General features: G+C 42.8%; 2 protein-coding genes across 5 annotated transcripts in view; both read right to left on the reverse strand.

Moving 5' to 3' along the window:
• LOC136668527 (rap guanine nucleotide exchange factor 6-like) overlaps positions 1 to 9,521 on the reverse strand; it is a 134,599-nt gene extending 125,078 nt beyond the window's left edge. For all 3 annotated transcript variants that reach the window (XM_066646098.1, XM_066646097.1, XM_066646096.1), the window contains exon 1: positions 9,097 to 9,521. In XM_066646098.1, the coding sequence (XP_066502195.1) occupies positions 9,097 to 9,153 (57 nt within the window). In that variant the 5' untranslated portion in view covers positions 9,154 to 9,521. The remainder of the gene's footprint in view (positions 1 to 9,096) is intronic.
• Positions 9,522 to 10,221: 700 nt separating this feature from the next.
• Positions 10,222 to 25,621, reverse strand: part of fnip1 (folliculin interacting protein 1) — a 32,934-nt gene continuing 17,534 nt past the window's right edge. Inside the window, exons 7-18 of one of the 2 annotated variants that reach the window (XM_066646099.1) lie at positions 25,069 to 25,152; positions 22,779 to 22,850; positions 21,495 to 21,630; positions 20,482 to 20,683; positions 20,116 to 20,201; positions 16,638 to 16,784; positions 16,180 to 16,349; positions 14,564 to 16,022; positions 14,156 to 14,321; positions 13,826 to 14,023; positions 13,375 to 13,490; positions 10,222 to 12,091 (exon numbers count right to left, since the gene is read on the reverse strand). In XM_066646099.1, coding sequence (XP_066502196.1) covers positions 12,013 to 12,091; positions 13,375 to 13,490; positions 13,826 to 14,023; positions 14,156 to 14,321; positions 14,564 to 16,022; positions 16,180 to 16,349; positions 16,638 to 16,784; positions 20,116 to 20,201; positions 20,482 to 20,683; positions 21,495 to 21,630; positions 22,779 to 22,850; positions 25,069 to 25,152 — 2,915 coding nt within the window. In that variant the 3' untranslated portion in view covers positions 10,222 to 12,012. The remainder of the gene's footprint in view (positions 12,092 to 13,374; positions 13,491 to 13,825; positions 14,024 to 14,155; positions 14,322 to 14,563; positions 16,023 to 16,179; positions 16,350 to 16,637; positions 16,785 to 20,115; positions 20,202 to 20,481; positions 20,684 to 21,494; positions 21,631 to 22,778; positions 22,851 to 25,068; positions 25,153 to 25,621) is intronic. The other variant, XM_066646100.1, reaches the window with a different exon arrangement.

Raw genomic sequence — 25,621 nt, forward strand, 5'->3', positions numbered from 1 at the left:
TGTAGTTGGTCATAGAAAGCATTATTATTTGGAAGTATGTGGAACTTGTTCAAACCAGTAAACTAAAGCAATAGGCCAAAAGCATAGACAAAAAAACAGTAGGTGATGAGTAGATTTAAAAAAATTGTTTTAGACAACTTACATTAGAGCACAACAAAGCAAGACAATGGAGGAAAACGTAATCTATCAAAGCCAGCCTGTCTGGAGGGCAAAGAGTATGTGGTTGTGCAGCGATAAATAAATATTAACATTTTCTCTAAGGGGTATATTATTGGTAATGAACATGTTAAGAGCTTTGACAGCTGATGCTATAATACTGGGAGCATGGAATTTAAACAGCAGTATAATTTTAACTTTTAATAAACCAGCCGTATGCAAAAAAAAATTATAATTCTTGACAACATTGGCACATTCTGAAAGAGATGACTGCAACACATGGGCATTTTAAGACTAGGATCACAGTAAAATATTCAACAACAACAAAAGAATACGATCCTGAGCAGGAGATACAGGTGTGAAAGAAGCATCCATGCCTTGTACTTTTTAAGCAAAATGAGTTGAGGCTTGCCATTTTGCCAAAAATGCAGAAGTGAAGAATCCCACATTTTAATTATTGCAATAATTTATAAACTTCAACTTTTATTATGCATTTATTATTATTTAATACTCAAAAATGGCAAGTGAATGGCAAGTCTGTAAACTCCAAACGCCTGCATGCTTCAATCCCTCAAACACCACTTCATACTTCCGAGATGACTGTTACTACCTGGCTTGGGAATACTTTGACAAACTGTTAACATCCACATTTGGTTGCTGCATCTACAAATTCTTACTATTCACAGCAGAAGCCTTACATAAATAATGTCCAATTTCTCACAGTACAACCGCAAACTGGAGTTTGCAACCTCTGAAATTCAACGCCACAACTTCAAATTTTCTAGCGTAAGAAATGTTGGTTGTTGGGTGGGGTGGGACCCCTTCACACTAAATCACAAGGAAGTTTACCACAATCAGTTTTGCTGGATATTCAACATATTCTCATCAATTTCTCATAACAATAACTTAGCGAAAATGATCACACATGGTCCATTCATTCATTGTTTGTAACCACTAATCCAGTCCAGGGTCGCAGTGGGTCCGGAGTCTGGACAAGCACACCATCACCCGGCACCACACACTCACACATTCACACACACTCACGGCAATGAACAACTTTGAATGGCCAAAGCACCTCCCGGTGTGTGTCTTTGAACAATGAGAGTAAGTCAGACAATGCCACAGATGCTTAGAACTCACCCCAAAAATGTCTTATGAGCAGAATTTGCACAAAGAACTAGTCTCGCAGGATATGGCTCTAATAGATCTGATATTTAAAAACGTTTTTTTTTTTTTTATGTTTTCCTGAAGGGTATTAATAGGGCATTTGTTTAGGACACCAAACAAATGCCCTAGAGGATGTGTTCATAAAAAAACGTGTACGCCTACATGGCATTACTGCAGGAAATAGCTGTTTTTTTCCTTTTATATTCATGCAATATTATTTATACATAAACTTTGCTGACATAATTAGTTTATTCAGTCCTTCAATTATAGGCTATTATAGGCATTAAGTTACACATGAAGTTTGGTTTATTTGACTGAATGCAAACATTTCAACATCTAGTCTAAAGCCTTCTCAGAAGGGTAAAACTTGTAATTGCTGCAAACGAAGATAATCTATGAACTGAGATCCAGATGAGAATGCCAGAAAAAACACGTTGGAGAGAAAGATGTCCACAAACATTTGAGTAAAGTTCTCTGCAGTGGACCATTACACGTTAATTAAACCACTCTGAATTCATTTTTACTTCTCAGTGATTAAACAATTAAACAATGCAGGGTCCAAGGCTCCTTTAACATATTACTTCTGCTCGGCCATGTAAATATAAAATATTATAGTGTAACCATGTAATGAAAACCTTGGGACTGTGTAAGAGCAGGTCCAAAAGTCAAAGCTATTAACTCTAGCAGCAGTGGTGACTGGCACCGGCTGACAGTAAATGAGATAAAAATATTACCGCTCGCACAGGTGTGTTAGAGTACTTTCACGTTGTTATTTAACTTTCTTAAAGGTGCAGTATGTAATTTCATTTAATTTTCTAACAACAAATAAACTCTAAAATATGAAGAAAACAACTTAGATATATTTTTAATATTTTAATATTTTTAGCAATGGCATATGTGCATTCTGTGCCTGTGCATTCAGGGAGAAATCCTGTTTGAACAACCACACTCTGGATCAGAGAGGTTGTCTTTGTTGTTGTGGTTCACCCATTTGACCACTGGAGGTCGCCTTGACTAATGCACTCAGTTGTTGGTTTTGATTTAAAGCAGATTTATGCTTCAATATCAAATAGCCTTGGTCCAATAAAGGGCATTAAGGACCATCATGATCATTTCAAGCAGTAAAATATTAAATACACTATTGCCTTTATTTATGGCGGCATTAGTGTGTTCTCCCCGTGTCCATGTGGGTTTCCTCCGGGTGCTCCGGTTTCCTCCCACAGTCCAAAAACACACGTTGATAGGTGGATTGGTGACTCAAAAGTGTCCGTAGGTGTGAATGTGTGAGTGTGTGTGTGTCGCCCTGTGAAGGACTGGTGCCCCCTCCAGAGTGTATTCCCGCCTTACGCCCATTGATTCCGGGTAGGCACCGGTCCCATCGCGACCCTGAACTGGATAAGCGGTTTCAGCCAATGAATGACTGAACTGCCTTTGTTTAACCATTTGCTGTGTACAATCATTCTAATGTAGGGTAGGCATTATTATTTTTTAAGTAAAAATAAAATAGAATTTTATATATTTGTTTATTTATTTACACACAAGCATAAGGGAGGCAAGCAACAGATCACTGTACCCTCACAGCAAGGCATATAGAAATGAACCCTCTTGTTTTAATAAACATTAGAATACACACGCAAAAGAATCCTTGTGTTTTAGGAAACAGGAATTTAACTGAAGGCGTTTATATGAAGTTAATCCTCGTGCCTTTGGGCACGGGTGGAGACAAAATGAGTCCTCTTGTTTCAGAAAACACAGGATGTTTATTGGCCTAGATTGTACATTCAGAACGAGCACCGAATTCTGTACTGTTACTGCGTAGAAACTGCTTACAACACGTCTCAAAAATAGAATAAAAATGTTATTTTTTTGCACTTCACAGCGCAGTCTTTCACTGTGGAGTCCCGTGTGAAAATGTACACTGATGCAGAAGTTTACTGTGTGTGGCACTTGCTGTGGTTATGCTGTCTGGTGTGCAGACCACTAACAAGGTCTGCAATACAATGCTCACTTGACTGAAAGTCATGAAGGCCCTGTCAAGCTGGCATGGGATATTTCATAAATGAATTGTACCATGATATGATTGTTTATCAGGAGAATTCTGGAGACTCCTTCGTCTAAATTGACGTTATCACCATTAAATTAATGCAGCGTCTATTCTGTAGCCTGCGTTGTTGTAAGCGGTTATCCTTTTGCATTGGACACATTGCTGGCATGTTTTTTCCTGCCTGGGTGCCCCGCATCTTGGAGCAACTACTTCTTCATACACTTTGTGACGTCCAATCCGTTCAAAATCTCATCATGAATTTGCAGCCATCTGCAGATCCAATAAGGAGCTCATATTTCAAGACTTTCTTTGTTATCTCTCGCCAATTTGATCCATGTTTGTCCCACTGCCGATACAATCACAGTTGGCTGCTCTCTGCAATACCAAAACGTGCAGTTTCACATCTGAGGAAGTGCGCGTCAGGTTACGGCGTATGATATGATGCAGATTTGATGCAGAAGCATGAACTGGCCTTTAGGATGCACAACCTGTGGTGGCTAGTTAGGTGAACTACAATAACACATAAGAACTCAATTAAAATTGAATGATGCACATTTCAAAAGGATTGCACCAGTTTCCTGCCTAGATCACACATGGGGACACAGTGTCAATTGATAAGTATCCATCTCTGTAACAAAAAACATAATTACTTAAAAAACATTTAAATCAATGACATCTTGTTTGCTGTTTAATACAATTCTGTACGGACGATTAAACATTTCAGACAATGCTCACAGCTGCCACACAGAACAATTTTTGTTAGCGTTCTGGCTTCATGAAAAAATCCTGAAACATTCATTCATTCATTCATTATCTGTAACCCTTATCCAGTTCAGGGTCGCGGTGGGTCCAGAGCCTACCTGGAATCACTGGGCGCAAGGAGGGAATACACCCTGGAGGGGGTGCCAGTCCTTCACAGGGCAACACACACACACACACACACACGTTCACTCACACACTCACACCTACGGACACCTGAAACATATTAAATCATTTTATTTAAATTTAAGTAGAGGAATAAATCAGGAAATTCACTTTTTTTTTTAAGGAAATACTATGGATTCAGGGGTCACAGTGGTGCAGCAGGTAGTGTCGCAGTCACACTGCTCCAGGGACCTGGAGGTTGTGGGTTCGATTACCGCTCCGGGTGACTGTCTGTGAGGAGTTTGGTGTGTTCTCCCTGTGTCTGCGTGGGTTTCCTCCGGGTGACTGTCTGTGAGGAGTGTGGTGTGTTCTTCATGTGTCCGCGTGGGTTTCCTCCGTGTGACTGTCTGTGAGGAGTGTGGTGTGTTCTCCCTGTGTCTGCGTGGGTTTCCTCCGTGTGACTGTCTGTGAGGAGTGTGGTGTGTTCTCCCTGTGTCTGCGTGGGTTTCCTCCGTGTGACTGTCTGTGAGGAGTGTGGTGTGTTCTCCCTGTGTCTGCGTGGGTTTCCTCCGGGTGACTGTCTGTGAGGAGTGTGGTGTGTTCTTCATGTGTCCGCGTGGGTTTCCTCCGTGTGACTGTCTGTGAGGAGTGTGGTGTGTTCTCCCTGTGTCCGCGTGGGTTTCCTCCAGGTGACTGTCTGTGAGGAGTGTGGTGTGTTCTTCATGTGTCCGCGTGGGTTTCCTCCGTGTGACTGTCTGTGAGGAGTGTGGTGTGTTCTCCCTGTGTCTGCGTGGGTTTCCTCCGTGTGACTGTCTGTGAGGAGTGTGGTGTGTTCTCCCTGTGTCTGCGTGGGTTTCCTCCGGGTGACTGTCTGTGAGGAGTGTGGTGTGTTCTTCATGTGTCCGCGTGGGTTTCCTCCGTGTGACTGTCTGTGAGGAGTGTGGTGTGTTCTCCCTGTGTCCGCGTGGGTTTCCTCCAGGTGACTGTCTGTGAGGAGTGTGGTGTGTTCTTCATGTGTCCGCGTGGGTTTCCTCCGTGTGACTGTCTGTGAGGAGTGTGGTGTGTTCTCCCTGTGTCCGCGTGGGTTTCCTCCGGGTGACTGTCTGTGAGGAGTGTGGTGTGTTCTCCCTGTGTCCGCGTGGATTTCCTCCGGGTGACTGTCTGTGAGGAGTGTGGTGTGTTCTCCCTGTGTCCGCGTGGGTTTCCTCCGGGTGACTGTCTGTGAGGAGTGTGGTGTGTTCTCCCTGTGTCCGCGTGGGTTTCCTCCGGGTGACTGTCTGTGAGGAGTGTGGTGTGTTCTCCCTGTGTCTGCGTGGGTTTCCTCCGTGTGACTGTCTGTGAGGAGTGTGGTGTGTTCTCCCTGTGTCTGCGTGGGTTTCCTCCGGGTGACTGTCTGTGAGGAGTGTGGTGTGTTCTCCCTGTGTCTGCGTGGGTTTCCTCCGGGTGACTGTCTGTGAAGAGTGTGGTGTGTTCTCCATGTGTCTGCGTGGGTTTCCTCCGGGTGACTGTCTGTGAGGAGTGTGGTGTGTTCTCCCTGTGTCTGCGTGGGTTTCCTCCGTGTGACTGTCTGTGAGGAGTGTGGTGTGTTCTCCCTGTGTCTGCGTGGGTTTCCTCCGGGTGACTGTCTGTGAGGAGTGTGGTGTGTTCTCCCTGTGTCTGCGTGGGTTTCCTCCGGGTGACTGTCTGTGAAGAGTGTGGTGTGTTCTCCATGTGTCTGCGTGGGTTTCCTCCGGGTGACTGTCTGTGAGGAGTGTGGTGTGTTCTCCCTGTGTCTGCGTGGGTTTCCTCCGTGTGACTGTCTGTGAGGAGTGTGGTGTGTTCTCCCTGTGTCTGCGTGGGTTTCCTCCGGGTGACTGTCTGTGAGGAGTGTGGTGTGTTCTCCCCTGTGTCTGCGTGGGTTTCCTCCGGGTGACTGTCTGTGAAGAGTGTGGTGTGTTCTCCCTGTGTCTGCGTGGGTTTCCTCCGTGTGACTGTCTGTGAGGAGTGTGGTGTGTTCTCCCTGTGTCTGCGTGGGTTTCCTCCGGGTGACTGTCTGTGAGGAGTGTGGTGTGTTCTCCCTGTGTCCGCGTGGGTTTCCTCCGGGTGACTGTCTGTGAGGAGTGTGGTGTGTTCTCCCTGTGTCTGCGTGGGTTTCCTCCGTGTGACTGTCTGTGAGGAGTGTGGTGTGTTCTCCCTGTGTCTGCGTGGGTTTCCTCCGTGTGACTGTCTGTGAGGAGTGTGGTGTGTTCTCCCTGTGTCTGCGTGGGTTTCCTCCGTGTGACTGTCTGTGAGGAGTGTGGTGTGTTCTCCCTGTGTCCGCGTGGGTTTCCTCCGGGTGACTGTCTGTGAGGAGTGTGGTGTGTTCTTCATGTGTCCGCGTGGGTTTCCTCCGTGTGACTGTCTGTGAGGAGTGTGGTGTGTTCTCCCTGTGTCCGCGTGGGTTTCCTCCGTGTGACTGTCTGTGAGGAGTGTGGTGTGTTCTCCCTGTGTCCGCGTGGGTTTCCTCCGGGTGACTGTCTGTGAGGAGTGTGGTGTGTTCTCCCTGTGTCCGCGTGGATTTCCTCCGGGTGACTGTCTGTGAGGAGTGTGGTGTGTTCTCCCTGTGTCCGCGTGGGTTTCCTCCGGGTGACTGTCTGTGAGGAGTGTGGTGTGTTCTCCCTGTGTCCGCGTGGGTTTCCTCCGGGTGACTGTCTGTGAGGAGTGTGGTGTGTTCTCCCTGTGTCTGCGTGGGTTTCCTCCGTGTGACTGTCTGTGAGGAGTGTGGTGTGTTCTCCCTGTGTCTGCGTGGGTTTCCTCCGTGTGACTGTCTGTGAGGAGTGTGGTGTGTTCTCCCTGTGTCTGCGTGGGTTTCCTCCGGGTGACTGTCTGTGAGGAGTGTGGTGTGTTCTTCATGTGTCCGCGTGGGTTTCCTCCGTGTGACTGTCTGTGAGGAGTGTGGTGTGTTCTCCCTGTGTCCGCGTGGGTTTCCTCCAGGTGACTGTCTGTGAGGAGTGTGGTGTGTTCTTCATGTGTCCGCGTGGGTTTCCTCCGTGTGACTGTCTGTGAGGAGTGTGGTGTGTTCTCCCTGTGTCTGCGTGGGTTTCCTCCGTGTGACTGTCTGTGAGGAGTGTGGTGTGTTCTCCCTGTGTCTGCGTGGGTTTCCTCCGGGTGACTGTCTGTGAGGAGTGTGGTGTGTTCTTCATGTGTCCGCGTGGGTTTCCTCCGTGTGACTGTCTGTGAGGAGTGTGGTGTGTTCTCCCTGTGTCCGCGTGGGTTTCCTCCAGGTGACTGTCTGTGAGGAGTGTGGTGTGTTCTTCATGTGTCCGCGTGGGTTTCCTCCGTGTGACTGTCTGTGAGGAGTGTGGTGTGTTCTCCCTGTGTCCGCGTGGGTTTCCTCCGGGTGACTGTCTGTGAGGAGTGTGGTGTGTTCTCCCTGTGTCCGCGTGGGTTTCCTCCGGGTGACTGTCTGTGAGGAGTGTGGTGTGTTCTCCCTGTGTCCGCGTGGGTTTCCTCCGGGTGACTGTCTGTGAGGAGTGTGGTGTGTTCTCCCTGTGTCTGCGTGGGTTTCCTCCGTGTGACTGTCTGTGAGGAGTGTGGTGTGTTCTCCCTGTGTCTGCGTGGGTTTCCTCCGGGTGACTGTCTGTGAGGAGTGTGGTGTGTTCTCCCTGTGTCTGCGTGGGTTTCCTCCGGGTGACTGTCTGTGAAGAGTGTGGTGTGTTCTCCATGTGTCTGCGTGGGTTTCCTCCGGGTGACTGTCTGTGAGGAGTGTGGTGTGTTCTCCCTGTGTCCGCGTGGGTTTCCTCCCACAGTCCAAAAACACGTTGGTAGGTGAATCGGTGACTCAAAAGTGCCCATAGGTGTGTGTGTGTTGCCCTGTGAAGGACTGACGCCCCCTCCAGGGTGTGTTCCTGCCTTGCGCCCAATGATTCCAGGTAGGCTCTGGACCCACCGCGACCCTGGACTGGATAAGGGTTACAGATAATGAATGAATGAATTAACTATGGATTCACCTTCAAGAACTAAAACGATTAAAAAAAGTGTAATAATACTCCTTTGAGAACGAAATTGAGCAAAAGACAGTGGCTGCTCCCAGTCAGCTGTGTTTTGAAACTCCACTGACCACACAAGAGCACTCAGTGTCACTGCTGGACCGAGAATAGTCCATCAGCCAATAATATCCTTCCAAGTGTCCTGTGCAGCAACAGATGAGCTACTGTCTCTGGCCCTACATCTAAACGGTAGACCAGCAAAGTGGCTAACAGAGTGGACAGTGACTCGACACGGGGTTTTTAAAAACTCCTGCGGCACTGCTGCGTCTGACCCACACGTATTCAGCACAACACACACAAAAACCACCACGTCAGTGTCACTGCAGCGTTGAAAATGATCCACCACCCAAAGCTATACCTGCTCTCCGGGGGTCCTGACGACTGCAGAACGGCGTGTATGCAGAGCAACGGAGTCAACTACTGTCTGTAATCGTGGAACGACAAAATGCTCCTTTGGGTGGGGGTGGGTAATCTGCAGCTGAAAGGTATCACTGCCCACTGTGACTGTAACCACTAAACCATACATAATAAGAACAAGCACGTTTAAATATAGATAAATGAACTATTCAAGGATATATCGCTAGCTTTGTTCCCTCAGCCAGCTTCTTACGAACAGTTAGTTTAGACCTAACATTTCTCTGAGTTATCGCTAGCTACTACATCCCGAGTGGTTGTTGTATTTGTAGGCGATGTATAAAAATAAACCTCATTTTCCTTTTTTCCTTTGAGGGAAAAGTGTTTTAAAAAGTGTTGAAATACCGTTAAAGTACATGTTAGTTGTTCTCCTAGTTGAGTTAGTTCTCCAGGTAAATGAGAGTTACCAGGTGAGGCTGAGGTGAATAAGGGAACTTGTTTTACCTCTGCTGTGCGTCGTGAGGGAGTTTTTTTCAGTGCTTGCTTGAATATTAAATCCATTGAAGACTATCTGATGTCACTGTTAATTCCAAAAAGGAGGGAAAACTAGTTCAGTTCCGAGCTGCAGTCGGTTTTCTCCGGCGCTCCTGACGTTAATCCGCCGGCCACATACAAATTGCACTGATTTCCCTTAGCTAGTCAAGAGCTTTAGCTTTTAAGCTAGAAAAGAAAAGTGTTCTTTCAGCCCGGGAATAAAACTTAAACTCGCTAAAGCGAGTGTTTAAGACAAGTTCTGGGAAAAGCGAACGAAAATAGTTCTTCTCTCCCCATCTTCAAACACAAACCTTTCCCTTTTTCCTAGTTAAATCCTGGTTCAGCTCGTTTTTTTCCCTCAGACTTTGCCTGTGGATGCTAACCTCTCTTAGCCCGCTGCGGAACGCCCATCACTTTTCCATCAGAACCTGCGGTTAAACGCCAGGCCTGCGCTCCGGGCTTCTCTCCGCCTCTGTACGAACTCAGTGCGGACAGTACAGTCCAACTTAGCGTTTATTTCAGAGAAATATAACAAGCAGAACTCTGTAAACTCCTGTCCTTTTTTTAAAAAACATTTGTATATTTCCTTGAAATGTAGCCTGTCTTGAAGTAAATAAGAATTTATGAATTAATGAACGTTAAAACTCGTCAGAATTACATTATTCAGAGATGCCAAGTGATAATTTTAAGAAAGTAACCGAAAACTGACTTATAAACTAAAAATCTTAATACAAACATTGATACTTTTGATAGTCAAGATGTGAAATAAATATTTCTAGCAAGACACGAGTTATTCACAACACAAAATGTAAATAATGGATAAACTCAAATACTTTTGATAAATCAAGTAAAAAATAACAACATAACCAGAATGAATACATTTTAATCACTGAATTTTAAGCTAATTCAAATTTTTATATATAATCTACACACAAAAACGCCACAGGCACTTTATTCATAGATTAGCTGAACGTGACTCTTCTGTCTTGGGAATTGTACTCAGACTTCACCATGATTTCAAAAAGTAAATAAAAAAAAAAAATTGTAAATCCAAAGAATCATAATCAAACCACAGTCATAAATGTATAACATTGACATTTATTGCACAATATTCCCATAAAATTGGGAAAGAATTAAAAGGGAGAAAGTCACAATGAAAGATATGTACAAATACACAGCCAAAAACTAAGCAATATATACACAATTTACAATGAACCAACACATGCTGTACTAAATAATTTAAGTCCTGTGATCATGTATAAAGAAATAATTAGATATAAATACATTTGAGAAGACAATGCTTAAGAGTTTTTGAACAAAATGAAATAAGTTGCATGTTTTCCAGCAGAAGCCTAGCATATTGTTTGCTATTTTAACCAGCAAAGTAAACTCAGCAAAGCCTCTGTTTTTTTTTTCCTTGTCCATTAAGACTTAGATGAATGACATTACTCAAAGAGGGAAAAGGGGAGGAGGGGAAAGAGATCATAAATGACAGGCTTATTCCAACAAGTGATTAAAAAAAATAGTTTTGTTCGATACCTTTGTTTCAAGAAAGTTTCATTTCAATCATTCATGTGTTCAGGGGGTTGGGGCGCAGCATTTGTCTGTTTAAGCACAACATGACTGATAGACATTTTCTATTCCTCATCATGCACTTATGCATTTGAGTAGTAAACACAGTATGGTGGCCTCTAAAGCTGTAGAAAGTTCATTGCGTGTATCTCCTGTTTTAAATGCATGTTGCAATGTGAATCCCTTTTAGCACAGCACAAAATGAAAAAGATAAAATGAAAAGTTAAAATAATGTATGAAAATCAACCACAATTATATGTTTGAGGTAGCGCTGTGCCAATGGGACATGTGAAAATGTGCGAGAGCATAAAACTGTTTCTCCTACACTTTGTCTGCTTGTAAATTATAGCTAGACACCAGGAAGAGTATGGTGTAAACAAATCAAAAAATGACTATAAAAAAAATTATTGGCATGAGCATTTGATATTATAAGGGATATTCATGAAAGGAAGAAAAAAAAAATCAATATGACAACTAATCATCACAGTAATCCCTATGAAAAAGCCTTGGATTCCTATAGATGCTTTGATGGATGTATCTTGCCCTTTGTCGTTCCCTGTAAAAGTCACTAGAATATCCTCTTTGGGTTCCTTGTTCTTCCAAGGAGGGGGAAAGGCTAAATCAAATAAGATCTGTGTATAAAAATGCAGTTAAAGTCCATTGTCTTCTTGTAATTAAAAAAATAAAAAAACGAAATCATATATTGCCCAGATCACAGAGTTCCTGGGTAATCGATACTGCCTCCAAACTGAGAAGGGTCTTTCTCCAGGGGCACAGTAGATGCTGCAGTTTCAGACCCACACTTTCAGCTCATTTCCAAGCATGCATGGTGTATCTATTTCATTTCAGCCCCATTAGGAGCATGCCTCTAAATCTAGCTCTAGCCAGTGTAAATTCCTAAAAGCAATTTTTACATAATCCTTCCATTTTCTCAACATACTTTTCTTGTTTTAGAGGCACGCATGTAAAGATGCTGAAATTGTCAATACACTAGATGCGCCACATCCTTAAAGGTGCTGTAAGTGTGGCTCTGAAAGTGCGGTGCTGCAAGCAGCTCTGCAGTTGGATACGACTTCCCAGACTTCAGAACAAAAACAACAGCCTCTGCTGCCACTTTGTGGTCGAGTGCCTGTTCTGCAGCCTGTTGTTCCCTTAGGCAGTTGCTAAGAAAGGGACTAGCTCTGGCTGCAAATCCCAAAGGCTCTCTAATGCTTCAGGGTGCTCCAGTCTTGGGACCCTCCAAACCCTTTAAACACAGAGCCATCTGTCCCTTTAGGTAGAGCAGTGATGTGTCCATGTTTCTTCTCATGTCACCTAAAGCAAGATCTGGGCCACATATGGAGAGTGTGTGCTTGCTATGGCAGCCAACAGTGGCAGGTCACTGGACTCAATCCTGTAGATGGAAATAAATAAATAAATAAATAAAGACAGTAAGATGACTAGTTACTAAAACATTGCACAGGTATTTAATAATTTCACTTTTAGACAATGTTTCAACATAAAACTTCAGTCCTAAATGGTTCATTGTATGTAGGTTATATGATAAAACAGTAATTGATAGTAAACAGCAGTCAAATAAATATGGAAAATTGTTTTATGAAGGCAGAAAAGGTGAATAGCATTAGCGTGATTAATTAGAATATCATCAAAAAGGTCATTTATTTCAGTGATTCAAATCAAACAAACATGTTTAGATCCATTACAAACAGAGTGATCAATTTCAAGCGTTTATTTCTTTTAATGTTGATGATTATGGCATACAGCCAATGAAAACCCAAAAGTCATTATCTCAGAAAACTGGAATGTTAAAATTTTGCTGGCCAATCATCCACAGTGGCGCCTTCTGGCGTTGTCACTGGGTCATGAGCGGCTTGACAAAAGGAATGCGACAGCTGTAGACCTTGTCCTGGATACGTCTGTATGTGGTGGCTCTTGAAGCACTGACTCCAACAGCAGTCCACTCCTTATGAATCTCCCCCAAATTTTTGAACGGCCTTTTCTTGACAATCCTTTTAAGGCTGCGGTTATCACTGTTGCTTGTGTACCTTTTTCTACCACACTTTTTCCTTCCACTCAACTTTCCATTAATATGCTCGGATACAGCAGGAGGGTGTTAATGACATCTGTCAAGTCCACAGTCTTCCCCATGATTGTGTAGCCTACTGAACCAGACTCAGGGACCATTTTAAAGTCTTAGGAAACATTTGCAGGTGTTTTGTGTTGATTATTCTCATTGTCTGAGGTAATGTTTTGGGTTTTCATTGGCTCTAAACCATAATCATCAACAGTAAAAGAAAAGAACACTTGAAATTGACCACTCCGTTTGTAATAAATCTATATAATATGAGATTCACTTTTTGAATTGAATTACTGAAGTAAATTAACATTTTGATAATATTCTAATTTATTGAGATGCACCTGTAGCTTTATGTACTTTACATGTTCTTTAAAAGATACATTTTTCTACTTAAGCCATTAAGAAAGGCTAAGAATTTATGGATGATACATACAAGTACAAGATTTTATATTTAATCCGTGTATTTTTTTTTTCAACATTCTCTCTCTCTCTCTATTTGTGATGTGAGTGGGATTATCCCAGAGAGGACACTGTGACTGCAACTCTGTCACAAAGTGAAATTCATCCATTTAAAAGAATAGGATGTAAAAATATCTCACCCTAGAACCATGCCCAGCTCTTTAACATGCACCCTGGTCTGTCCTTTAAGGTATTCAGCAAGCATTTTACTCTTGAAGTAGAGCTCCTGTAGACGGTCCTCCAAATGCATTATGCACTGAAAGTAGAGAGAGCATGAAAGAGAGTGGTTAGACAAACACTGCACCTAATGAGTCATTCACAAAACACTTACGAACGACAGGTAAAGACTTCACACGGAAGGTGTGAAGTAGGCCGTTTTGTGAAGCTGTGACAAAATGTTATGAAGTACAAGAGTCATTTAGAAAGGGTCTTATACATGATCCTAATGATTTTAGTTTGCGATTAAAGAGGTAAAAGTAGCTAGGAGTAGCTAACTAATGTCACTGTGACTCCACAATTGTTAACCTCATGTGCATTAACAGGAGGGCAATAACAATCAAAACAAAAGAAACGTTAGAGAGGTGCACTCACAAAATTAGGGGAAAGATTTAGACGGTACAGTTGGTAGGTGGATTGCAGCAGACTTGACACGAGATTGGACACGAGCACTTCTTTGCCCAGTTTGTTTTCAGTGGCTCGCCTTTGACTGCTAGCCACTTGCACGGTCCACCTGTCTGTGTCTGCAATAATGCAGACAGCCTCAGCAATAGGCTCATCCAACACTGGATGCTGCAATTTAAAGAGAAACAGAGGGGTGGTGAGTTTGAGAATTTTGGAATTAAAATAGCACAGAACAGATTATTCATGCTGCATATTTCACCCTTTTTATTGTAGATACTGTAGCTTTAAATAAGTGTTTACCTGTACAGCATGAGACAAATCAGACACAAGGCTCTGCCTCAACTTGTCATCATTGGGTATCCCATGCAGAACAAAGTCAGGGACATAAGTGGGACAGTATCCTCCAAACAACGACCTCCCAAAGTTGGCGATACTTGGTTTGGAGTAATTTTCCACTAGTTTTGCGCTGAAGAAAACAACAACAACAAAAAAAAAAACTTAATATTTCCAGCTATACCACATGAATTTTACAATTCTATGCACTAAAAACACAGAAAACAAAGCTGGAGAAGAAGCAGAATAGAGTTTCTAAAGCATGATTCACAATGACTAACCCACATCCTTAAACTATAAGCATGACTCAAACATGGTGCACAGATGTTGCCATATACAAGAACATGGAGTCTCAAACTGTTTCAATTCACTTACCCAGGGAAGGGAACCTCCAGCTCATCTTGCCACTCAGAATGCTCCTCACCGAAGAACTGTTCAGCTGTCTCTTGCCGAGGAAGCTCCTGCCCTGCGTCCTCGCTTTCACTGTCTCCAAGAGCACTGTCAGAGCTCTCGTTTCGTGGAATCTCCCAGTCGTTCAAAAGGGGCACCTTCTTTTGGTCTCCAGCATCCCTTTGGGACGCTACACTTGGTGAAATCCCAATGCCCTTGTCCTGCGCTGCAGAACTGCAGGTTGTATAGCAGCCAATGGTGGTGTTGCTTGTGCACTTACACCGGTCCCCCTCTCTCTGCTCACAGCCCTGTTCATGTGTCCTAAACAGTGAGCCCACCTGAGATTCTTGTGGATCTTGACTGCTTATACCCTTAACGCTCGTAGCAGTCTCAGACGGAAGGTCGGAGACGTCGTCTATAGTCCTTGTTTCCACTGGGTTATCGTCACTGAAATACTCATCAAACAGGTCCATACTCTCCTCCTGGGTCCGAGAGCTAGTGTGAGGAATATCGCTAGCTATGCGCGCCAAAGGTTTGGCTTCCTTGCACTCATTGGTCTTGATTTGGTCCGCTGACAGAGGCTTAGGCAGGACTTTGACTTTGCCCTGCTGCACACTGCTACACTGCTGTTGCTGTTCCTCCTTGAAGTGCATTCTGTGCTTATTGAACTCCTCCTCCACCTTCCCTTGTCTACTCTCCATGTCGGACTCAGGGGACATAGAGTCACCTATGAGGAAGGTGACCTTGCCAGCAGGCTCCTCGTCCTCATCAAGAAGATAAGAGGTGGGAGCCAGGCTCTTGTCAGGTGGCTTCTTCTCCAATGGGATCCCTGATGACCGAAACATCTTTATTGACAAGCCACTACCATCCCTGTCAGGCTCGCCCTTCTCAGACTGTCTGTGTGTATCTATTAGAGGGCCAAACTCCCTAGGAGAGGTGGAGCCCACCTTCACCACAGTTTCCAGCCGTGCTTCCGTTTGCAGGCTGCCCACCTCCCGGCAGGCCACGTCATCGCTGTGATCCTCTGCCTTGATGACCGGTATAACGTGAACGAGTTGCTGCTCAGGCAGCTGGTCTTCTAGAGCACCAGGGCCTATATCCGTGTCCGTGTAGGTGCTGCTCTGCAGGCTGTTGCTGTTGGAAGGATAGCAGTCCTCGGCTCCGGCGCCCTGGGAAAGGTAGTCGTGGTTGGGCTTGTGCACCGTGACCAACACATAGTCCGATTCCTCCACCTCGCCTCGTCGTAGGGAGGTTGTGATGAGCGAGCCAGGCATGACAATAGCTTCATCTTCAGCGCTCTCCAGGAGATGGGTCTCCAGCAGTTCTGAGCAACGTATGAAGTAGGTGAGTACGTAGAGTAGACGCTGCACCAGTTCTTGCCGCCGGCCCATTACCACTGTGCGTGTTAAACGCACAGGGGATCCAATTGCACCATACAGGTCACCTTTAGGTTAAAAAATGTATGTCATTTAAGCAAATTAATCAAACACCAGGCAAGTCCAAGCAGTTTTTGTGATTGAGGAGAAAACTTAGCAACTTTAACCCTGCCACTAGATGGCTCAAGACAGCTGTATTTGACCAGTTTGTTCACTGTTACTTACCAAGTTGAGCCCAAAGTGGATTGTAGGGATGTGTCTTGGCCAGCATGTCCACACTCTGAGAGGAATGCTTCTCCAAAAAGATCTTAATAGGTGGCTGGCCATTGGGCATGACTGTAGGCACCCAGGCTAGATGGTTAGTTAGGACAGCGGTGAGGAGTGCTGGAAGAAACCTGGTGATGACACACAAAGTTTGTGAGACACACATAAACCTTTGTTGTTTATAGCTCACTTTATGGCACTGATATATTTTCTAAGTCTAATATAATCCCTTTGTTTCTGTTTGAATTATTACCAGAGGTTTAAACTCATTAAATGTTATTTATTTTAAAAACGGGAAAAAAACCTGGTTAACATGATAAATGAAAATTGTCTTGAATCATCAAAGCTACGTAGACCTCAAATCAGCATCACTAACAGAGCTGGTCTCACTCTTCAGAAATACAGAACAGCTACTCAACTGGTTCTTCGAGGCTTGCTCCATGAGCCAGGCAAGCTCGCGCATGAAGTGGCCACAGAGCTGGTTCTTTTCAGGAGCACCAGACATCATGGTGAGCCAGACAGGCTCAGCCACTCGAGGCATGGTGTACAGGTTGCAGATGGTCGTCCTGCGCACACAAACAGAAAAACAGCCGTGCCTTTGTAAGCAGCTGAAACAAAGAGGGACACAGTTCTCCAGGACAGCACGCAGCTGGGGAAGACCTTCAGGGCATACTGACCGTCTGGAAAATCCATTCAGCCTCTGAGGCTGGGCTACATGCCAGAGTTTAACAGATCTCACCAAAGTAATGGCAAGAACTTGGCGGAAAATAGTAATATGAACAAATGCCTTTGAAAGAAATTAAATGTAACAATCGTTGCATTGTTAATAAAAGCTCAAACGTCATAGTAAATGACTGCAAACGTAGGTTTAATAAGAGTTGATAAGTTCAAAGCTGTTTGAACAGCTTACAGATTACAGTTATTTACATAATCAATAACTTGGTGGCGGGTGAGGGGAGTATACAATTCCCAGTACTCAAGTTAGTTTGTAGTGGTGTATAAAGAGCTCTGGTCTCTTTTGGTTTCTGGAGAAGACTAATTTGGCCTGGCTAGAAGACAAGTCTCAAAATCCCACAGTGTACGATCAAATGAACGTTAAGGAGCAATGTTACACGAGTCAGGTAACCTAATTAAAATTCTGCACAATCCACTTGTAACCATAGCAGCGTAAACTGTGGAGGAAAATGCATAAAAGCACTATACACTTATTTGCAGTAGTTACAGAACTCCTGAATGCTGTGGAATCTGAGGCATATTGGGAACCATCTGTAGCTCTTGAACACAACATTTAAGTTCAAAACGGATTCATACCAATGCCAAATTTAGACTTAATGAGAATTTTTGTAGGGCCAATAGGATCACTGTGGTTGAAAATGACGGAAAGGTGAATTAAAAAAAGAAAACTGCTAGAGATATAAACTGTTCACACTCAGTATTCGACAGCAAAGCCTATATTTGGGGTCACAGCAAACCGTTCGTAAGTTTTTGCATGACACCACTGGAATTCTAGACCACTCCACTTTGTGACATTCTCTAGGTCTTTGAGGTTGGAAGCGTCCTTGCTGTCATTCTGGTGTTTAGTGCCATACACAGATTCTTGAAGGGACTGAGGTTTGAACCCGGGCTGGGGTGCTCCTAAATGTTGATATTGGTTTCTGTTAACCATTTCTTGACTACTCTGGCTGTATGTTTTGTAACCTGGTTTTGCTGGAAGATTTAATGCTGCCCTTTTTTTTGGTTGTTGTCCACAGACAGAATAATGTTTTATTTATGATTCTTAACCTAGTCCTCTTTTCTCATGATGCCATTTACTTGGCCCACTGACTAAAAACACATTAAAAATGTTTACATTCCCACCACACCATGCTTGACCATGGGATAGTTGAATGATTCTCCTTTCTTTCACCAAACAAAAGCCACACCCAAATGTGTACAAATGGTTCTGCTTCCTTCTCATCTTACTACATAACTGATGACCAAAGTTTGTCCAGGTAAGCTTTTACAAATGAATGCCTCTCTTGAAGAAATTCCTCCTTGGATGGTATCTATGAAGACCAGCGTTTCCAGCATTGTCAGCTAGAGTATCTGCCTTAAGGCTCAGTACCAGAATTGCTCAGATTTATCTGGCTCTACTTAACCCTTCACTTCTGGCTCCCAACAATGCCCTCTGAGATTTAGATTTAGTGTGGAACTCACTGTGTTTTTGCATTGTGCTTAGCACTGTACCCACTGTCAATTAAAATCACTTGGATGCAGTTTTATAGCTTTTCTTATGAGCAGACACAAAGTGCTGCTAAAATTGTATGTCCAAATGGTTTTAGCTATGACTTGGAAATGAATAATTGCTGACTGGTCTGTACAACATGGTTGAAGTGACTAGGATATCTGTAAATGTATTATAACAATCCATAGTAATATGATGTACAGATTTTGTCATGTTTATGTCATTACCAGCCAGAAGAAACCCATTGGCATGGGTGTGATTAATTTAACTATATTTAGTTATAATCATACGCAAGCACCAAGTGGTTACACACTAGCAGGTGTTTGCACCTCCAGATACAACTCCAATTTTCCAATATACTTCTATGAAACCCCACCCCAGCCCAAATGCCATAAGTGTGAACATGAAGCCTACGGGTGTACACTGAGCCGGGCAAGAGGTGAGAGGTTAAAAATATTTGTTAGTCCGTTCTTCCTGATGGCCTCTTGCATATTATTTACTATTCTGGTCCAGTCCAACACTGTCGGGGGGAGATTGGGTTGCTCTGGCAGAGGGGGGTCGGGTGGCTGTGGCAGCAGGCCAAGGGAGGCATATGACTGCGGGTCTGAGAGGCCTAATGGCTGGTGAAATGGGGGAGGCCATGAGATCCAGCAGCAACAGCACCCCAGCCTGCACTCAGGCTCAAGCCCCTATGTGTACATAGAAATTGGGTTTTATTTTGTTGACTGGGGACCACGGTTATCATTTACATTCATTAATTATTTACAGATCTAACAAAGTGCTGTAAATTTTGTCATTTTGATTTTCAATGAAAAAAAGCATGTGCCATTACCTGTAAATATAAAATTGTGGCTTTATTAACCATGTAAAAAGAGTTACGTTTCTCATATCTATGAGCTCATTCTTTATTCCATAACAGCAGCTCTCTATTCCTTTTTCCAAATGTTCCGGAGCAGCACTGGGTTACATAGTTGGCTGTGTCTATTCCCAAGTTTGACTTGGCACTTCGCACTGGTACAGGGGAATTCTGCCCTCTGATCACCATCCAGCTCACATCACATGAGTGGATTAAGTGGTCATTAAAACTCTGGAAGGCCTATTGCTAAACAAAAAAAAAAAAAAAGTAAAAAACACCTTGTGGCCAGCTCCCATCAACATATCAACCAAATGCAGACTGGATGCCTAAACATGCACATGACAAGAACACTTCATGCTGTCCAAAAGCAAGTCCAAAGCATGCCCTCACTTTCACGCTTTTTTTCCCCTCTCATGTGCTGAAAGATTAATCTTTTTACAAAGTCGCACTTCGGAAAAGTGAAAGAGCTTTCATTCTTTTGTAATATACTTAAAGTAGTTGCTGTATTCTGGTAATAATGGGAAAATGTAACTTAAAACCTCTCAGAACCGATAAGAAACTAAATTCGCTGTGTACATGTCAACACAACCACAGGTAACAGGTCCAGTGCACCACGTTTAGCATTCTGATTTGCTAGTCTTCTTGGTGCATATAAAAAATTTTATTTTTTTAATCAGTCACAAGACTTGTTTTAAAAAAAAAAAAAAAAAAAAAAAAAGATATTTTCTCAAAATGACTGTGCCCCTTTTCTCTCAATCTCTAGCCCAAACAGCCATGTGAGCTTCTCTCTGCAATTAAACCTGAGCCATAAATTTACCTGAATTCATTCAAGCCGTCCACTATGCGGCTGTGAGCCAAAACCCTCTGGCTGACATCAGCTGACCGTCGGCTCATCTTCATAGCCTTAAAAAAAAATAATAATAATAATTATATATAGAAAAAAACAACTCAAAATGGTGGCTCTTAAATAGCTTGTTCATTAAGTCTGTGGTCACATGACTAAATATCTAACCACTCTAGGTCTATAATGATAAGCCTGTAGTCTAATATAATTGTACCCTAGTGTTGATATGCTGACAGCATTAACCATCTCTAACATAATTACTGTGTGCTAATATAGAAAACCATGTACTCTAAGAATCCACATTATCACAAGACACCTCAGCTCTCAATCCTGACTTACCTGTTCAATGGCACTTTTCAGTTTGTTCATGTGGCTCTCGAAGAGAGGAAAATGGGAGAAGAAAAATTCCTGAAACTTGCTGTTCTCCTCTTCATTGGGTGACAGAAGGAAGATGACACCAATGGCGATCTTCTTCTTCCTGGCTACACCAAGGCTTGGCCCACCGTTCTCATCAGACATGTTAAAACTCTCCTCCACAGACCTGTACACCAGAGACATTACATGTAACCATTTAAGTGAATATGCAGTTTGTACTTGAAATTGTAGCCTGTCCTCAGTCAATTCACTCGAGTCTCAAAGTCGATCATTTTCCCAACTGCTTCATGGACTGGAGTCCCTTGGGTCTCTTACAAGGGCCCTTACAAACAAAAGAGATATGACAGCAATCCTCACCGCAATTTCCGTTCCTGCTGGCAGAGAACCTTTATTCAATCTGCAGTTAAATGTCTGAATTTCAACACAAACATCTTCTTAAAATAATGAGTGACAAATGTTGTTCCTGGAGGGCTATGGTCAGGAAACTGCCCGTCTCAAACAGCTACTAAAATATCCTCAGTAGATATTCAGCAGTCAAGAGGACCCCTAATAACCTGTAGTGCTATATTTATATTGGGTCAGAACCAACAGGAAATTGATTCTGTAACAAAACAGACCCTGAATTGATTCACTCGTTTATTCATTAATCTTCTGTAAGCCCCTCATCCCATTTCTGTGAACTCCCTGAATGTTTTCACAGTATTATTTCTGGTAAATGTTCAAATACCTAAATTCAAACTGTTTAACAATTCTCTCACTGTTTGCCTCAAAGTAGTGAGCCTCGGCACCAAATTCTAAGTTTGTTTACAATTGGCCAATGATAATTACTCCCCCCAACCCCCAAAAGAGAAGCAATTTCCTCTCCAAAAGTAGGGACAATTTCAGTTTCAATCAAAGCAAAACCAACATATATGTGAGCACAAACGTGAATTCTGATGTACGTAAGTTAAAGAATATATCATGTGTGGCATTTTTACCATCGGGGAAAAACTCCGTTCTCCAAACTTGTGGTCTGGCTGCGTAGCCAGCGTCGCTGATAGCTACTGGCACAACTACTTGTGAGAGAAGAGCCTGGAGATGGGAAGGGTGTGATCAGCAGACTGCTCAGAGATGCTGTGGAGGGAGGGAGGGAAAAAAATAAAAAAGGAGGCAAGTCAGTGAGTTCACTCATTGAGAACAGCGGAAATTCTCATAGCTCACGTCCGCCCTGCATGAGCTCAACTCTCCACAGAACGGCTGACTGCACCTCTCTCACACACACACACACACACACTTTTTAATAAGGCCCGTTTATCTCTGACAGCTGGTACATTCACCCTACATAGGAAAGGAAGCCTAGTCTCTTTATGGCCATTTCCCTTATTTTCAAAATTTCTGTGCTACCATAAAACCTCAATTTACTGGGTTACTGAATTTAAACTTAAATTTGTTTTACAACCATTGCTTTGTAAAATGGTTCTAAATAATTCCCACATATGTTTCTCATTAGATATTTTAAATTACTCAGGTGAAGTATTCCTTCAAGTCAAAGCTATAAAAGAATGGATGCTAATGAAGCTTACACCATGGGCAAAGGATCTTTCAGCTTAATGGTAGAGTCCCCAACATTTACTAGAATCAACAGGCAGTTTATGGAATTGCTAAATATAATCTTCTGCATGTGATGCTACATAGCATTCAACAGAAAGTGAGATTCCAGGCATACTCTCCATGCCAGAGCCGAGCCTTCCATTACACAAGCTTTTCCATGTCTTTTTATCATATATATATATATATATATATATATATATATATATATATATATATATATATATATATATATATATATATGAATGAGAGAGAGAGAGAGAGAGAGAGAGAGAGAGAGAATAGAGAGAACCGCTTTCACATATGATGTCTAGAAAAGCCATACATGTAGATCACAGCCGGAGATTGTCCGTGTCAACTGCATTCTCACTACAGGAAATGTGCTGCATGGTTTAAGTGTAGGGCAGCGGCTGTACAGCAAGTGCAGGAGGCACAGCATGAATTTACACTGTGTTCTCTCTGGAAAATTAACTGCTCTATTCACACATGGTCTCACAGGGACACTATGGTGCTGGGAGGATAAAATGTCCAGTACAACTTTTACAGATATTTGCGTGTGCACATACAATTCCTCTGTATGATATGCAGAAACGTTCTGGGTTACGGTGCATACCTGTAAGTAGCTATAGAAACGTTTGAGGACCTATATGACCTACAAATGCATGCATACACACCTGATCTAGCAATCCCACTGTCTCTCTCATCGTACAGTCCTCGGCCAGGCATGTCCATGGGGTTACTGTGCCCTACAATAGAGGGGAAAAAGGAGAAAGGCTTAAGGAAAAGGGAAAAAAAAAATAACAGCAATAACAAAAATGACAATCACAACAGCAGCACACTGAATTAGCAACCGCCACCACTTCACCTTTGTGTAAAAGTCAACCCACCCTCTCTGATATACACTCTAGCATAGTGTTTCAAAAAAAAGGCCAGCTGCAAAACTTAGTGGATGTGATGCAAAGCACTTTTGTATGTACTGTAGTGCGCAAAGCCTTGTAGAAGTGTACTTTTACAGCATGAGACAAATGTTAATACTAAAAGAAAATGATCTGGAGTGTAAATTATTGTGTTTAAATAGTCATGTGACCTACTGGGTTCCTCCCATAAAGGCATTCTTTCATGGCAACTGTTGCCAAGTTGGACAAGCTTCACAGAATGCTGTCAAAATTCCCTTCAACCTGAGAAAATATCACTCAACTTAAACATTTAAAAAACCAACCACTATTTTTATTTATATATATATTGGATGTTTCTGAAAGCTCACACATCGTGTTCTGTGGGGACTTATAGGCTTTGTTTTCTTAAGACCCAACGGCTTTCACTGACTATTAATCCACCGACTTTGTATTTTTAGATTTGACATGAAGTAATTTGTAGCAGTGTCAGAGTGACAAGTTTTCCGATGGCGAATGAGCGTGCCTCAATTTCTGATCACGTTCAGAGGGATTTTTTCCAATGTCCGGAAAAGCTTTCAGTTGCTACAAAAGAACAAATTAGTATGCAGAGAATGTATAGGTGACTTCTGTCAGTTCGGTGGACAAGCTCCAAATAAAGCCAACAACAGGCTTTATGTAACTGTTGGAACAGAATTTAAGAGCTGAAATTACTGATCTATGGTGGATTTATGTATCTATGACTATCCTGTTAGGGGAAGGGTGGGTAATCATGTGTTTGGGACACCCACTTAAGCCTTTTGGCCATTCCTGTGCTGCATAACTGATGGGCAGGATGGCATGTCAGTCAGCCAAGACTTAAGGAGGACACAGGCAGGAGGGCTATTTATAAGCTATCTATATCCCTGCCCCTGGCATCAAGAATCCACAGCGAGAGAATATATGTATGAGTGAGCGAGAGTGAAAAAGGGGAGGCAAAAATGAGAGGCAGGAACCATGCTTGAGATGACAGTGATGGATAGATAATTAATAAAATAAATAAATAAAAGAAAAAAAACAACAACCACCTAAAATAAAGAAAGGAAGTGAAAAGTTTAAAGCATGTGACAGAAATCAAACGAGACTCATCTTGTGCAAGTCACAAAGAAGCAGCTGCATGCTACCTATACACACTCACTCAAACCTTTAAAGAAAAAACATGGGTGGGCAATATAACAGCATGCTTTTAATTAATTAATTAATCTATCAACCACCACCATCGTGTAATGTATATTAACTAGATTTGTTGTCAACCCAGAACCATATTTATCGTATTTTTTATACCTGTCCCTGCTGCGAACCTCAAAACTATGACATACGTTTTTCAAAAATTCATTCATTCAATGGCTTCATGTGACATTGAAGATCAACTTTGTAATTAAATGTAATTTTGATAGAAATACCCTGCCCTACGATTCCTGCCATAAAGGCAAGCCTAGTTTTGCCGGACCGTCATCAGTTGCAAGGTATTACTCACAAAAACATCACAGCTATTCCAGTAACGCTGTCATTCACAGCCAGCGCCCCCCTAACCTGCACATTTTTTGGGTTTTCCTGATAAAACATAAAAGTGGTTGTTAATAAGTGGATTAATGTGACCAGAGAAAACACTTCTAAATGTGTAGTGCAGGAGGGCGTCGAGGACAGAGCAAGGGTCACGTTTATCATTACTCTGAGTAAAATTATTATCAATACTGCGTCTTAGATGTAGTTTCTGGACAAACACCCTCCCCAGACATGCAGATTCAACCTTTTAACTCTAGGCAAACCTGATAGACGGGCCAGCAAGTACGACTTTTTAAAAGGATTTAGTAGAACTGCCCTATCCACCACTTTTAAACCACAAATAATAACCATTGAACCGTTGCAGAATTTTTGAAATTCACCTAAAAAACAAAAAAAAATTAAAAGCGAAGCCCAGTTTTGCTCCTATATTAAGATATAGAGCGCTTATCATGCAAACGTTCTTGAGTGCTGTTATTCGTGTGATATCGTCCACCCTTAAAAGCACAACCACACACACAGCGCCAACCTGAAAAGAAAGAGGCACTCTTGATGAGACGGAGGGGGCCTTGTTCAGAGAAGGCCCGGCGAGGGCTGCAGAGTTGAGAGAAACCTGCAGCAGCGTAATGTCCATAGGTAAAAGAAAGGGACGGGGCAAACGAAAGTACAGGAGAGGGAGAGAGAGACACAGAGAACCAGGTTAGTTAAGCAAAAAAAAAAAAAAAAAAAAAGGAGACAAGAATACATATGAAGTCGTCAGAACAACAAAACAGTACATTAGTTTTCACTGAAGAAGAGCGATCCCACACAGAACATACAAACTAACAAAGCCACTTCTGCCTGTTGATCAATCAATTAATCAATGTCACTGTGCTGCAAGTTCTGTGGGCATGGCACAAAAAGAGACTTAAGATATGCAGAAAGCGTCAATTAATATACTGTTAATGACGTTGTAATTGGCTACTTTCTGCACACGTTAAGCCGACGAATTACGTTTTGTAAAAAGGGATGAAGTGATACAACGATACTGACAAATGTACATTCATAAATCAGAGCACTTTCATAGAATTCCTCATAGGAGG

The sequence above is a fragment of the Hoplias malabaricus genome, chromosome 15 (genome assembly GCF_029633855.1).
Source record: "Hoplias malabaricus isolate fHopMal1 chromosome 15, fHopMal1.hap1, whole genome shotgun sequence".
NCBI classification, from domain to species: Eukaryota; Metazoa; Chordata; class Actinopteri; order Characiformes; family Erythrinidae; genus Hoplias; species Hoplias malabaricus.